Source organism: Hydra viridissima, unplaced genomic scaffold, assembly GCF_058129835.1.
Source record: "Hydra viridissima isolate aposymbiotic clone 2 unplaced genomic scaffold, HvirCarnegie_v1 scaffold_12, whole genome shotgun sequence".
Classification (NCBI taxonomy): domain Eukaryota; kingdom Metazoa; phylum Cnidaria; class Hydrozoa; order Anthoathecata; family Hydridae; genus Hydra; species Hydra viridissima.
The window spans coordinates 1812923-1829312 of NW_028324311.1; the positions used below are offsets into that span (position 1 = coordinate 1812923).

General features: G+C 29.6%; 2 protein-coding genes across 7 annotated transcripts in view; one reads left to right on the forward strand and one right to left on the reverse strand.

Annotated features, from left to right (window-relative positions):
- LOC145194028 (uncharacterized) overlaps positions 1 to 10169 on the forward strand; it is a 37659-nt gene extending 27490 nt beyond the window's left edge. For 4 of the 6 annotated variants that reach the window (XM_090068063.1, XM_090068064.1, XM_090068066.1 and 1 more), the window contains 4 exons: positions 2230 to 2257; positions 4616 to 4763; positions 4875 to 4951; positions 7864 to 10169. In XM_090068063.1, coding sequence (XP_089924189.1) covers positions 2230 to 2257; positions 4616 to 4763; positions 4875 to 4951; positions 7864 to 8171 — 561 coding nt within the window. In that variant the 3' untranslated portion in view covers positions 8172 to 10169. Of the gene's footprint in view, positions 1 to 2229; positions 2384 to 4615; positions 4764 to 4874; positions 4952 to 7863 lie in introns of those variants that run through there. The other 2 variants (XR_016445400.1, XM_090068065.1) reach the window with 2 other exon arrangements.
- On the reverse strand, positions 7092 to 9764 carry LOC145194029 (adenosine receptor A1-like). Its single transcript, XM_080071606.2, has one exon. It carries the CDS (start codon positions 9762 to 9764, stop codon positions 8514 to 8516), a length of 1251 nt encoding a protein of 416 aa, XP_079927732.2. The 3' UTR covers positions 7092 to 8513.
- Positions 10170 to 16390: the final 6221 nt, after the last annotated feature.

Here is a 16390-nt window from a genome sequence, read left to right on the forward strand (position 1 = left end):
TGATATATTACCAATAATAATGATTGATTTTTAGTATAAATTGAGACTTGAATAAAATGATGGCATTGTAAATTTCTTTGAGACATTAACTTTACAATCATTAAGATTCTAATCTCTCTCTCTCTCCTCTCTCTATTCTAAGAAAGGATTTTCCGCTTAGAAAATCAACTTTTTTTCTCAAGTTGAATCCGTAATGCTGATTTTTTTTTTTTGTGAACTTTGGTTGGCATTTTGCTTGTCAATATCTACAATTGAGTTATGGTTCATCACACAAACAAAGCTAAGTTTACAAACTATTAAAATTTATTATCTAATTTCGAAGTCGGTGGTAACTTTAAAAGACCAAACGCCGATTTTTGGTCGTTATAATCGTCCCACTCATTTTACAATCCCTGTAAAAAATTGGGTCTACATTTTCGGTGCCTAATGTTACAGAAAGAGGGAGAAATGAAAGGAGTGCTGGAGTCGTAAGTGCATCTGTTGACTGAAATCAATTGATTCCACGCCATTCAGTATTAATTAAAAATTGCTCAAACTCAAATTTTCTCGGCCTACACCCATACATAAGATTAAATTAGCTCAAGAACTAAAGTGACTTGATTATTTGAAGCGTCAAACTTTCTCAAACTCGTCTATGGAAATGGTTGAAGTCGATCTTGAATTTTATTGAAAAATTATCTAAAGCGATGAAACTCGTTTCTGGCTTGTAGTCGACAAGCAAACTATGCGCTATTAGACAGCTACAAATTCACATGTGCTTCAATGAGTCGTAGTTTTTCGTTTGTGATGATGGTCGCCACCTAATAGTTACATGGAAATCGCTATTAGGACTTGTTGGGATGTTTTAATGTGTTTTAAACTTGCAATAGAGCCACTCGCAATACAGTTGGTTAAAAAATCGAAATATTGAAGTCAAAATTTGGTTAGCGTGTTATCTCAAGAAATGAACCAGTCAATTGGCCGCCTTACTCAAACGATTTAACACCTCTTTTTTCCTTTGGTTGGCATATACAAATGTCAAGGGATAGAAGAAAAGTGTGAGCCGAAACATTAGATGCACTTTTTTTTTTCCTGTCACCAGAGTTGTCTAAAGCAGTAGAGGTATATAATTAGTAATCCAGACGTGTGTCTAGTAGCAAATGCTGTATTAAAAGATTTAAGCCTTTGGACATCAGAAAGTACTTGCTCCCACAGCTTCGTGGGGGCAGAGAGACTCAAAGAAAAAGAATTTTATAAACATGCTGCATAATTGGTTCAAATTACTTTCGCCTGTAGAAACATTGCAAGAAGAACAGTTTCTTTCCCGATAGTAAATTCATTGGTCATGTCATGCTAGAAATTAATAAAACAAATAACATTCCTATCAAACATCAATAAATTAAATTTGTAGGAAATTCTAACTGTGTTTTGGGAAATATTTTGGGAATAGAGTGATTTAAAATTTATTTAAGATAAAGTTGGAAGGTTAAGACAGTGCTGCAAGCTATGAAAGGAAGACTTGAAAATTGTTAAACTATATTAGTTGTATTGCAAAATATGTCACTGATCCAGAAATATTTTTCTTGCAGGATGAATATTTTTCTTTCTAATGAACTTCTTGCCATTCGTCAGTTTTCCTGTGTAATATGATTGGTGCTCGAGCTCACTCAGTTACAAATAGCATCCATGTGTTTGAAAACTCGACTACCGAGCCTGATTCTGCAGCAGTATATTATATCAACTTGATTGACTGGTCCGTTGCTATTGTAACACCACCACCATTGTTGTCAAGTGTTTCGATTTATGTCTTGAAAAGTTGCAGGTTGATGCCTTCAAATGAATGCCACTTCATTTTCAAACAGTTGAACGTTAAAAAAGCAACAATACCAATAACCAGAGTTGCGGAAGTCACTACATAAATTGGTTTTTCAATGAAAAATATCTTAAAAAATTGAATTATAGAAACTTGAGTGCCAATCAAACTTCTTTTAAGAAAACAAATATTGCTACAGTAACGATCTTATTTTAAAATTTTCGAATAATTCCTGACAATTTCACCAAGTTTTTACCTTTAAAATGAATTGAACATAATTTCCATTTTAGGGTTCTATCGAAAATGTTCACTGCAAAGCTGCTTGTGGCAAACGCGCTTTATTTCGACATTTAATGATTTTTTTTTTTTTTTTTCAAGTACTAAATAATGCAAATTTTAATTGTTTTTGTTTACATCACTTATATTTTATTACATAGAAAACAAAAAGGAAGAGTCTCTCGAATGGTGAGTTTTCAATTTTTATTATTGCTGGATGAGCACCAAATATTAAGAAAAAATAAAGGTTTGAAATCATTTCATCGATATTACGCAATTGATAAATTCGGTGTTTTGGCTCCTATTTCTCATTAGATAAATTATTTGATACACATTTCTTATTGGATAAATTATTTGATACACATTTCTTTACTGGGATGAAAAAAAAAAAGAAGTTGTATTGGTAATAGTTTGTATTTCGTATTTTCGACTTGTGGCACCTACTTTACATCATTTGTTTACAAATATATTATATGCTTATTGGGGTGGTCCATAGAAAAGAAATTTATAAAAGCTCCTGATCTTTTCTAATGTTTCGTTATATGAAAAAACACTCATGCACTGTTGTCGAAAATAGGGATATTGACCTTCGAGCTGACCCGAGAATGAGACCCATATGGGATGATAGTGGACCACTCCCAGAGTCCAGAAATTCAAACTTTGAAATCAGGTTACAATATCCGCCAGAGAAAATTGAATTTTCATATTTTGGGTAAAAATTGACTAGCGCCCAAAGCTAAAACCCACATAAGCTTTAACTTAATTTTATTTTTACTAACAAAGAATTTTAGCTTACCTTCAAAGTTTTAATGCTTTTTCACTTGTAGCTTGAGCTAAAATAATGAGTTTTCCCGAAAAAATGAGATAGTTTTCTTGCACTGATGAAAACATGTGATATCAAAAATATTTGCCTTGCATTGTTTACACACATATGCTAATATATAAATTTTATGGATAATTGATAAACCTTTAAAATATCTATGTACATCAAAGTTTACAATAAAGTGGATTTTAAAATCTAGTATATCTAAACTGATAGGTTTTTAATTGAATATCACTTCATATGACACCTTTTGTGTAAGCTTTTTTGTGAGAAATTTTGTTATAAAGATTTTCTTAAAATTCAAAACTTGATAAAATTTGAAACACTCAAGGAAATTTATTGATTTTTTGTGTGAGTACAGAATTATACCACTGCTAACTTTGTACCAAATTTCAGCTCTCCAGCTTTATTGGTTTTAGACTTGTGTGGGTTTTAGCTTTGGGCGCTAGTCAATTTTCACCCAAAATATGAAAATTCAATTTTCTCTGGCGGATATTGTAACCTGATTTCAAAGTTTGAATTTCTGGACTCTGGGAGTGGTCCACTATCATCCCATATGGGTCTCATTCTTGGGTCAGCTCGAAGGTCAATATCCCTATTTTCGACAACAGTGCATGTTGAAGGTTTAGGTAATTTCGAAGTTTAGAGGTTCCCTCAGACGTCTGTTATGTATGTATGTTATGTTTGTTAGTCATATAGCTAAAGTTTAATTTGCAATTATCTAAATCAGTTGTATAAATTTTTTAAAGTTGAATTAGCTTGTGCAGTATGAATACCATGAGTGGTAAAACGTGATGTTTAAAATAGTAATAAATTGCATTCCAGTATAAAATGACCTCTCGAAGTCAAACAATCAGTTGTATACCTAAAGTCTCTGTTTAAAGCATCACTGCCATCTCTGTCTTCTGTAAGAGCTCTGTAGGTACCGGCACCACAATTTAAGCATCTCTAAGATAACCTTTAAAAAACTATAGAAAGATCTCGATATTTGAAGAGTTGATGGGTATTGCTTTTTTCGATCCTGATGTTGTGATGATAACGTAAAATGGTAGAGGCTTTGCACGATAATAGGCTGCAATCAACACAAAATCTCAACCACACTAATATAAGAACAAGTAATCATGTCAATATACCCTGGAGAATTTAATATCGCTAAATACAATACTTGTCGAGAAGTTAAATATTTATGTGAACTTTCTGACACCCGATCCAAAGACACGGATAAATAGAGAGGATTACGTTGCGTTCTTCATAAATTTATCAATCTGCAAGTGGTAAATGACACAGAAGAGCGTGGGTTAGTGTTAGTCCAGGAATTAAATAAACTTATTGCTGTATGATGAAGAGCATTTTGAGTTTCTCCTTCTTGTTGTTGCTGATCATCTCCTCAAGTATGGGAGTTAATTACAACTGGATAAATGTTTCGGTATTACGTGATACTACATAGTGAATTAATTGGCTTTATTGTTTTTCTATATTTCCAAATCTGCTTCATATTTCTTGCTTATGCTATATTGTAATAGGAAGAAAAGTTGTGGTGATTTTAGAAACTTGTTGAATTATGTAATCTCTTAAAGTATCAAACAGAACAACTTGATGAGCTAGGACCTATAAACTTAAGATAAACAAAAATTAATGCTAAGGACCACCCTAGTAGATATAAGTATTTGTTATTTTTAGATAGTGTTATAATTTTTTTTTTTTTAAATGCTCATCTCTTTTAGAAAATTATCTCAGTGCAACTCCTAAGATCTCAATCTTATCTCCTATTGATGTCATTAACTATTTTTGCGAGGTGAAATTCAAAGAACACCTTAAAATAAAGCAAAAAAAGAAAGCTTCACGAAGAATAAAGATAGAGAGGGCACTTTGGTACTGTTAATTATTTTACTCGTTTTAGTCTTGTCTTTTATTCATATCTTTTGAGAATGTGTATTTCAAGATTTTTATCCATATTCATTAACTCTCACTTCCTTACGAAAGCTGCACTAGTTTTCCTCGCGTCGGTGAAGCGCATTATAGCATATGCCATCCTGATAGGGAGACAACATTTTATCGAGGTTGGTTAATTTTTTTTATCTTTTATGCTCGTTTGTTTGACAGCGAAAAGAATGTGTGCTCACTATTTTTGTTGTTAATATTTTACTAGCCTGTGTGAGCACCATGTGCTCACACAGGCTAGTAAAGCTAAAATAAATAGGAAAAAAATTGTATGATACCGATTTATTGGGCTTTCAACAGTTTTTTCATTCTGTAACTATATCCGGTTTCACGACAAAACCCTTTTAGAGGAATACAAACATTAAAATTGCCATTTAAGTCACCTAGAAATGGGAACTCTTGTTCATGGTCCTTCCATAACTGTATTACACTCACCTAAAAAACAAAACAAATTTTACAGCGTCTTTTTCATTGCCAGTAGCCGAGGAAACCAAAATCTTAATCTTGCACCACCAACTACTTTACTATTTTTTTAATTATTATTTGTATTTGCAAATTTAAGTTAAATAAGTACTTTTCATAAAAAAAAAAGCATTCGAAGTATTCTGTCTAAGCTCCGTTCAAAAAATGAATTTTACTTATATCTTGTTTTTGTCATTGTCATAACACTGCTAAAGTACCCTGCTATTCTGCAATTTATTTTAGATTCGTAGTTTTGAAGCATTCAAATAGGCTCAGCTAGTTACTCATAATCAGCTTGATTGCTCACCCTCTCCAAACCTCGGGAGTGGCAATCAGCATCATTAGTTGGGTGTTGATTAATGATTAATTTGTTAGTTTGATGAAAGTTAGACTTTTTCCAAGCAACACTATAGTGATGGATGGAATAGAATTTGTAAGTTTCATTTTCAGCTCCTTACTTTTGATTTATGAAGTCACAAATACCCAGTGATCAGGTCTCTGTTGTTCTCTCCGCCAAATAAATAATTTGCAAAACTGTCTGTTAATTTCTCCGCCAAATGAACTATTTGCAACACAAACTTTGTGGTGGGTATCTTTTTAGCTGGCCATTCATCAGATAACTTGAAAAATAATAATTAGATTTCACTCAAGAATTCAAAACCATCAGTAGTAGATTTTGTTATGTAAAAACTTGTTGTTTGTTGAAGGAAAACAGGTGTTCTCCTAGTTTTCCTCACGTCGTCGAAATTCCAGTGAGTTACGGACAAGGATTAAAAGCTTTACACGAGAAACAATTAAGAAAACCTTGAAAACGCACTTAGTTTAGTTGATGTTTCAGTGGCGATTGCTGCGTCACTGTCATAATTTGCTATTATGTCAAAAATCTACTAGGTTTCTGTGTAGCATACATTTAACTTTGTCTTTTGATTCGCTGTAACCTCATTCAAAAAAATTGCCAAGTAATTTTTTTAAAATTATTTCCTTTTTTCTTTTCCGTATTTGTTTCTGTTGTTTTCGCTATTTAAATACGCACTTACATAAAAAAAACAACAAAAAACCTTCGCTTCGTTTATATAAAATAGCTCTAAATAAATCTAAAATTATGATTGCATGCTTTTTGTAATTTGAGATTAACAGAAAAATCATAGACTGAATTTAAAACTACTGTTTCTCAAAATCGTCATCATGTTCATCGTCTTTTTTTCCTTCTTTTTCTCGCTCCTCTTTATATCGTTCTTCAGGGTTAAACCCAAGTTGAAAGAATACAAAAAGCTGGAATCTAAAACAGGTGAAAACTTCAGACGCTGAAATAAAATGTCATCTCTTCAATAGGATCAAACATTTAATTTCTAAAGGATTCGAATATCTTTAGGAGGATGAAGATAGTTGTATTTTAAAGCACAGTAGGAATGTGATAACATGCGTACTATTTGCAAGGGGGAGGTGATGGTCAAAGTGACCAATCTGAGGTTTAGAATGCAGCATATTACCACCATGAAATCTAATATACTGAATGTATATAACACTAATATATGAACTATCCTTATATTACCGTATTACATGTAACAATATATACAAACTTAGATTTTTAATACGAGAAAATGTCGGTTTCTTATTTTATTTCAAAAGACAGATAAGTTTATGATTAACTGTCAAAAAAAGAAAAAAAGGAAAAATAAACGGAATGAAAACCATTTCTAAAAAAATGTGCTTTGTTTTTTTTATAAATATGAATGACAATTGATGTTTTGTGAAAAAAAAATTGTGCTCCTTACAAAAAAAAATAAAATCAATCGATTTTTCTTTTTTACTAAACGTTTAAGTTGTAAAAAATCGAACTATAAAAATAGCTGAAAACCTCTATAACGTTTTATAAATTCCATTTTCTCCTTCAACTTATAAAATTAGACCAGCTAGATAAAAAATTCCTAACTGTTAAGTTTTATCGAAATTAACAACTTGTCCACTTAGAAAACAAAATTTCACTAAGGGATATCTAAAAAGAATATTCGGATGACTTTCCGCGAATATTTGGATAATTTTTTTCATTCTAAAAGTATTATTTCTAGAGAGAAAAAAAGTTAGTGAATTCATTTATCATATCATCTAACTACTAAATATTTTGATTCTGTTTTTTTACATCTTTTCTCATGAGGCATGTTTAGATATTAGTGAAAAAAACGTTTCCTCCGCGACCGAGTAACCTTGTATAAAAACGTGATATAAGAAGCTTAAGTTTTGATATTTTTACGGAACTTTCATCTTTTTGTGCTGGTTTTGTTATAGATCTATTATAGTATTTTCATATTCAGCCCGGTTAAATCTAAATATTTTAAACAGTAAAACTGAAAAGCGATTTTTTAAGAGAATTATTCAAAAATTAATTATCTCAGTGCCACTCCTAAGATCTCAGTCTTACCTCCTATTGATATTATTAACTATTTTTGCGAGGTGAAATTCAAAGAACACCTTAAAATAAAGCAAAAAAAAAGCTGGAATAAAAAAAAATATTTTAAATAGGAAAAATAAAGAAACATTTTAAATGATTTTCATGCGACTTGTTTTTTAGCCTTAACTTTTCCGGTTAAAACAGATGTAAAAGTTCAAAGCTTGCTTTTTAACATGAACAGATTAAAGCTGAATCCATTCCAAGAAGAGGATAGTGTAATATCGTCAAATGGAGAGATATCTCCTTCGTTTTGTTCAAAAAAATATTTTCTACCCGTTCAATCTTACGTCAATAACTGTGAAGCAGTTAAAGAAAATCAAACCAATTGTAACGCACCACAGCTCAGAAATCAAATCAATTGTAACGCGCCAGAAATCAGCAAGAATCCAAAAAGTTTTCTACTCTTTAAAAGTTTTTCGAAGATGTAACATTTTTATGTAATTATTCTAATTACAGTAGCCAGTTACGTGTGAAATGACTCGTGATGGTTATACATACATATACATGTATGTGTATCTGTATGTATGTATGTATGTATGTATGTATGTATGTATGTATGTATGTATGTATGTATGTATGTATGTATGTATGTATGTATGTATGTATCTATGTATGTATGTATGTATGTATGTATGTATGTATGTATGCATGCATGCATGCATGCATTTATAAACGGGAAATGACATTATGCAAGTGTTTTTGCTATATGTTTTCATTGTAGGCTTTAAAGCGTTAATAACATTTTCGGAAGTTGAATTTAAGCAAATTTTTTAATCTTTCAACTCAATATTCTCCTTTTTTGAGATTTCTTCCGGGGTGCTGCAGAGGCTTTCGTTAATATTCGGTTGTACGGAGTTTTTTAAAATGACCGAGCATTTGCTTTCGAATACTTCACTGGAAGTATTCGATGAGGCGTTATTCTCGTTTAGTTCTTTTGAAACAAGTTGCTTCTCTCTTTCGCAGATTTCAAATCCGTCGTTTAGTGAACTGTCGCCTTCATAACAGCCGTTTGTGTTTACTCTACTCAAAACAGGGCTCGATTGCGAAAGAAGGATTTCTTTGTACTTTTTGTTCGCATTTATTTCTTCACTATTAATTACTGATGCTATGTCTGCAAACTGGCTAGTTGAGCAAATTATTTTCTGAAGTAAGTGGGCCATAGCTTTTCTTAACTCCCGGTTTCTTCGGAAGTAAATAAATGGGTTTACGGACGCGTTTGCGAATCCGCACAATAGGCAAAAGTAGAGAACGCATAGCTTATCGTGGTTGTGTACGTCAAAATCGTATTGAACGAGTTTACAAATTTCGTCGAAAATCGTGAATACTGTCAACGGTGTCCAAGCAAGAAAATAACATGTTACAATAATTACCATTGACTTTGCGACTTTCCAGTGTCGATCAACAAGCTTTTTGTTTTCGTTACTTAAAGTCCTTTTTAAAGTCTTTTCTTTAACAATCCTCCATGATTTGTAGTAACAAATAATCATTACAGACATCAGTATTGTTGACTCGATAATCACTAGATAATAAAAAACTGAGCTAAAGTTTGTAAACATAAAAATTCCAGTTACAGCCGGATACATCGATACTAAAATGGTTAAAATCTTTATTTTACATGGAGTCATGTAAACTGGATAGTTGTTTAATTTTGATAAGTGCATATATCGATCGTAACTGATTAGCGTCAACATGCTCGCAGATGATCCACACATAGTCGTAGCTGAGTACGTCAGTGATAATGATAGGTAACACTTAGTTTCCTCATTCCATTTATGAACTATAACAGCCACTGAAAGCGGTTGAACAAATACACCAGTTAAAAAATCTGTTACTGATAAAAATACCAAAAAACATACGGATCTCGTTTGAAGTTTCGGATTTAATGCCACAGCTAATATAACCAAACTATTTCCGGCTATTGCTATCAGCGCAGTGGATAGGTTTATCAGTAAAAATGCTGTTTCTTCAGCAACAGTTAACGACGGTGACGTTAAGACATTACAGCGTTGCGTTACGTTCATTTTTAACTTGCGCAACTTTACCGTATAAACTCTGATGAAACCATTTCTTTTATTTGGTCAGTTTATGACCAATCTAATAAGAGTTCATCGCATAATGTTCTCACATAAAAGAAACTATAAGGATATGTAAAGTTCGTTTGGTTTTTCTTTGATTATAAGTTTTGCTGTGGTTGGTTAAAAATGCTCAACGTTAAGTTGTGGTTTGATTTTCACACACAGAAGCTCTTTTTTTCTGAAGGCCGATTTGTTCGAAGATCACATGGCTTTAAAGAATGTTATTTGACACGTATCATAAAAAGAAACAAAAAAAAGAAGTTGAAAGCAGCAAAAACAAAAAATGGATTATTTTTATTTGTATATCAAATTTGTATACGAGTGATAATATTCGTCATTTTATTAACAAAATTCGTGTTAAATCCTGTGTTTATTTTCGAAGATTTGGGGTAAAAAATCTGGTTCATTAAAACTTTTTTAAGTAAATGCGATTATTACTTAAAACAAATTAAAAAGGTTTCTTTGTTTTTATTAAATTTTTTTTAAAGATTTTTCGTTGAAAACATGAGAAACAAAAAATTGACGTCTGTTAAAACAAATCAGGCGGTAGCTGGTTACACTGCCTGAGCTAAATCATTTGCAACGAAGTGAAAATAACATTGTATTGACATTTAGAATTACACTCGAAAAGTAGTTGAATTACAAATGCGCGTTTCTGGCCTAACGCAATTAATGCCCTTTTTAAGTGACAAATTAAAATTATATTTTTTATATTTGCTGAATCGGAACAAAACAACAAGTGTTTTCCTACACGTTGTAAGTAAATGACAATTGAAAAAAAAACAAACAATAAATTAGTAATTAGCATATCAAAAAATAAGAAAAATCAAATTGCTTTAACAATAACTAACAATATAATGATAAAATTTAAAAGATAATAATAAAAGCTAAAAAATAGTAAACATGTACCCAAACTAATAAAGCAGGAAATCTGCTCACGATAATATGGCCTCCAAATTGTGGCAATTAATTTAGGAAATTTTCTTTTTAGATTTAAGTATCTTGGTGAGAACTTTGCTTTTAAGAACCGCGTTTTTCACTGTTTTGAAACTTTTGGTAAGTTCACAATAAATCAACCTCCTATTGAATCTTACTTGACGAAATAATTGAATCAGTGTTTTTTAAAAGGGCTGATTTGACATTTTTTTTAAAATTCACTTTTTTGTGTGTTTTGTGTCCTTCTATGATAGCTTCAACAGTTTATGTTAAAAATGTGTTTAAATTTTATCTTCATACAGAAATAAAGCCACCTGAAAGTTTTTGATTTTTTTTAAAAGGCAAATTTGTTTCAAATATGCCCTTTTTAAAAAAATCACTCTCCAGCTGATTCGTATTTTTAGCCGCAATAAGCGGAAAATATAAACAGTTTCGATTTCGGAATATTCGATTTTTTTTAAAAGGGCCAATTTTTCGAAATTTCATTAATTATTAACAAACGAAATGTTATAACAATTATCAAAGTGTACTAAGATATTACTCTTGCATATATTTTTTAAAAATATATTACACAAATTCTGTATATTTAATATTAAAAGATATAAAGAGTTTTTTTTAGTTTTCTCAAGAACGGGTTTTGAGCAAATCAGCCCTTTTAAAAAACACTGATTCATATATATATATATATATATATATATATATATATATATATATATATATATATATATATATATATATATATATATATATATATATATATATATATATATATATATATATATATATATATATATATATATATATATATATATATATATATATATATATATATATATATATATATATGAAGACTCCACGGGAAGAAACGGCAGGGTCACATTTTAAAAGTTTCGACTTTTTACACTTTCTAGCTTTACTAACCATAATAGCATATTTTGTATTTGAATTCAAATCAAATTAATGATTTGATGCATATTTAAAGTTTTTCTAAATTTTCCTAAAACTTCGAAACTTATAAAGGTTTAAAAGTTTAATAATGATTTATCTCAAAATGAAAAAATGTGACCCTGCCGTTTCTTCCCGTGGAGTCTTCATATATATATATATATATATATATATATATATATATATATATATATATATATATATATATATATATATATATATATATATATATATATATATATATATATATATATATATATATATGTATACGTATACACACACATCAGTTTGATTAAGTTTATAAGTTGCAAAATGATTATTTCTTGTTGAAGTAATAAGCTGGAATAATATAAATCTTTTTTTTTTTTTAATGTTGTTTTATTTTATTCATTTTACTTTTTATTTATTTCATTCTATAATTGACAATATTCTAGTTTATTATTTTAATCATTATCTATTGATTGTAATCATTATTTACAATATTTTATTAAAAACTATTTTCATTATTCAAAAAACAAATAAAAACTTCATAATAAATTTTACCAAAAAAACTCTAAGGTTTGCAACAAATCATTAAATCTTATGTATGACTGAAAAAGCGGCCCATTGGTCCTTGATGATTGTCTAACTTCTTCGCTCATATCTATGAGCTCTTAATGACATAATAAAAACAAATACCATTCAAATTTTTAATTAGCTTTAGATCGCCAATCATCGAAGAATATTTAATCACCTAGTAAAATCCATTTTTCAATTTGCAGAGTTTTTCGAGTCTGTCAGAGATGTCTACAAAACAGCAGCGTCCTGAATGTCGCTCCCAAATTTCAAACCGAACTTAAGAAATTTGTGAATAAACTAATAACGTTGTTTAATAACTTTTTTGTAAAAACGAAACATTTCCTACATTTTTATCCTCAATATTAATATCTACGTTAGAATGCCAAAGAATTATTATTATTGTTATTATTCTTATTATTCTTATTCTTCTTATTATTATTATTCTTCTTCTTATTATTATTATTATTGTTATTATTATTATTATTATTATTATTATTATTCTTCTTCTTCTTCTTCTTCTTCTTCTTCTTCTTCTTCTTATTATTATTATTATTATTATTATTATTATTATTATTTCCTTTTAAGATTTACGACACACTTAAGTTAACTCTTACCATTTATATAAACATTTGGTTGTCAGCTTTGCTATATTATCAGTGTAATAAATTTCTTGCAAATTAAAAACTATTTAAAAATAGTGGGCTGATTACCTAAATAAAATATTCATATAGTCAAACTCTTTTTTTTCTTAAAAACCTAACTTATAAAAAATTACATGAAATTTGTTCTCGAAAATGCCAATCTGGCAAGTCAGTTGGTCAAATTGAAGTAATGGTACAAGCTCAAATTCAAACGAGCCTTATTCCATTCAGGGCTCAATTTGCAAAATATTAAAACACCTTTCTGTAATGCACTCGCAAATTTCTACCAATCAGAAGTTAATCGTAAATCAGAAGTTTATCGTAAATCAGAAGTTTATCGTAAATTTCTTCCAATCAGGAGAAAGAACCAATCAGAAAGAACTTCTGATCAAACCTTAAAAAAAGCTTTCAGAAGGAGATCTTTTAAAAAATTGCGCAACTATTTCTTTTTTTTTACCGGAAATTCTACGAAGAAATAAAATAATAAATGACATGACAATAATCATGTAATCTATGACGTAATGATTTTATAGTGCATCACGCTATAAAATCATATAGTGCATCACACTATAAAATCTTTACGTCACATATTATTTATGAACAAACATTCCACTTCGTCCGTGGTAGTTCAAACTCTGTTAATAAGCGACGTTATCGTGCGCAAGCGCAGTTGGATCATGGAATTTTTTGAACTTTTAAAATGGCTAAGTACCCTCGTTACAAAATGAATTTTTACTTAGCGACCAATTTTTCAAAGTCTTTTAACACTTTTTTTTGAGCGGTAAAACTTAAGAGTCTTTCTACTTTTACTTTTATGAATCTTTTAACTTTTTATTACTTTTAAAGAAACTTAGCACTCAATTTTTTTTCTTGTTCAAATTTTACATTTGACATTGTCCTAAATTGACAACATTTTATTTATATTGTTTGTGAAATAAAAATTGTCCTTATGTAAAAAACTTGACTAAATGTTTCTATTAATTTTAAATAAAATCTTTTCCTTTATATGCAGTTTATTGTTGATTTATTAGCTTAATTTACTTCATGAATATAAACACTACGTAATACATAGTGATAAAGTTTGATGGTTATTCACAAGAACTATCCAAAAACAAACCAATAGCAAGAAACTTCTTACACTTCCGGGTTTTTTTGCAATCCGTCCTTCCTTTTGCTTCATTTTCATGAACAACTTTCATGTATTGATGCAATGGTTCATCAGCTGTTTGGCAATTTTTCAATGGTCCACTCTCTCTTTCTCTCTCTCTCCCTCTCTCTCTCTCTCTCTCTCTCTCTCTCTCTCTCTCTATATATATATATATATATATATATATATATATATATATATATATATATATATATATATATATATATATATATATATATATATATATATATATATAAAACGAAGAAACAACAATTATGTATGTTACTTAAAGTTTCATTTCTTTCTTTCTTTCCTTCATGGCGTCAGAGCACACAACAGCAATTTTGTAATTTTCTAACGGTTTTTATATATTTGATTTGTATTTCATGGTTGATGATTGGCGCTAGGCATGAAACTTTAAATACCATACAAACCATATAAACCTGTAAGAGTAAAGAGTGAGAAGAGAAGTAATTAAAATTTAAAAAAAACACCTAAAAAACTGAACAATTTTTGCTATTGGTTTGTCTAAGCAAACGAATAGCAATCAAACCCAATTCAGAAGGTAAAAAATATCAAAATGTAAAAGAAAAATATATGTATGTATGTGTGTGTGTGTGTGTGTATATTTACAACAAGAAAAAATTAAGTGTTAAGATCTAATAAAAGTGTTAACTACTGTAAGAACTCATCTAAATTTAAAAAGGAAAAAAATTAATTTCTACGCTCAGATAATTATATTATGTGCTTATACTTCGAAAAGCGCAGCTTTAAACTTTTATAATCTAACTTATTTGAATCATTTTCTTATGCAACTAAGATATGCTTATTATGATTTCAGTTTTAGAAAGAGTTTAAAATGTTGATTTATATGGAAACATATATAAATAATCAGTCAACATACTAAAAAAATTTGTTGCTACGGGCCGTAGCCATTATTAAAACTTGATTTCATTTAAGTTACTACTGCGCTTGCGTATAATAATTTGTTGCTTCTGAACGACCGTGCGTCCTGTGCTTTTTTTACAAATTCCTTCCTATTAAAAAAAATATTTTTCGTGTTGTGACAACAAAATACTTCGCAACGACTTAACCCACAACGATTTTTAATTTTAAATGCTGAATTCAGCAAGAAACTATGAGTACAAAGAGCCAATAGAAGTTTTAAAAATTTTTTAAGTAAACAAGTTTTTAAACACATCTTTGTGGTTATCACATTTCAAACAGAAGTGTAACCATATTTATTGAAAAGTTTACAAAATACAACGAGAAATTATGATCATAGAAATAGCACGTTAAACAAAAAAAAAAATAGTGCTGCATTAAAGTCAACATCAAAACATTAAAACTTACATTTAAACTTTGTCGGGTAGCCTTTCCCTCAAATCTTAATATTACTCCCACCGTGTTTTACCGTCTTGAGAATATACAATGAGGTTTTTTTCACATTCATTCCTGACTGGAAGTAATTAAACTTTGATCCATCAGTCCTTAAAACGTTTTTCCAAAAGAAAACATGTTTTTTTAGGAAGATTTTTGCCAACCTTAATTGCTTTAGTCGCTTTTGTTTTGAAACAAATGAGTTTCTTCTTCACTATACACCCTCAAAAGCTGGGACAAATGCTTGATACTGTTCTTCAATTTTGGTTTTTATTTCATTAGAAGTTTAAAAAAAGGATGTTTTTTAGTCATCATAACAATTTAGTGATCAATATAGGTTGAAGTTTTTCTTAGCGGTGGCTTTCGAATTATACAATCAATAGTGTTGTATTTTTTAATATCTACGACAGTTTTAAACCAATTTATGACCAAGAAATGACTACGACAATTTTAAACCAAGAAATGTCCACTATATAACATTAAATTTTTTCTTTTTTTTCACAGAGCGATGATCGTTTTATCCTATGTTCAGTGATTATATGGAAATTAAACGTACATTATAAATAATATTTACAATGCATTATTCTAGTGCTTACTTAAGAATTTCATTCAAATACTCCATTTTTTGATGATAAATGGGATTCTCCACTATTATAGACGAAATACAATATTCGTTCAGGAGAAACCGTAGCTATATGCGAGTTCGTGGTTTTGCCAGTCACTTCAGTCCTTTTAGCCACGTGCTTTTAGATTTAATTTAAACAGCTTCAATAGTTTCAACTTTTGTCTTTTTAAATTTCAAAATAATTAAAAGGAATTTAATTCAGAAATGAAGAAAATAAAAAAAAGATGTAGAGATTTTAAAAGAAAGATTCCACTTAATTTGAGCAATAGCAATCAAAATTTATGCGTGAAGGTTTTTGAAACAAAAAAACTTTAAAAATTCTTCAAAGTTTAGTATTTCC

Excerpts from the sequence above, each read along its gene's own strand:
- LOC145194029 (XM_080071606.2), bottom strand. The coding sequence starts at position 9,764 with ATGAACGTAACGCAACGCTGTAATGTCTTAACGTCACCGTCGTTAACT.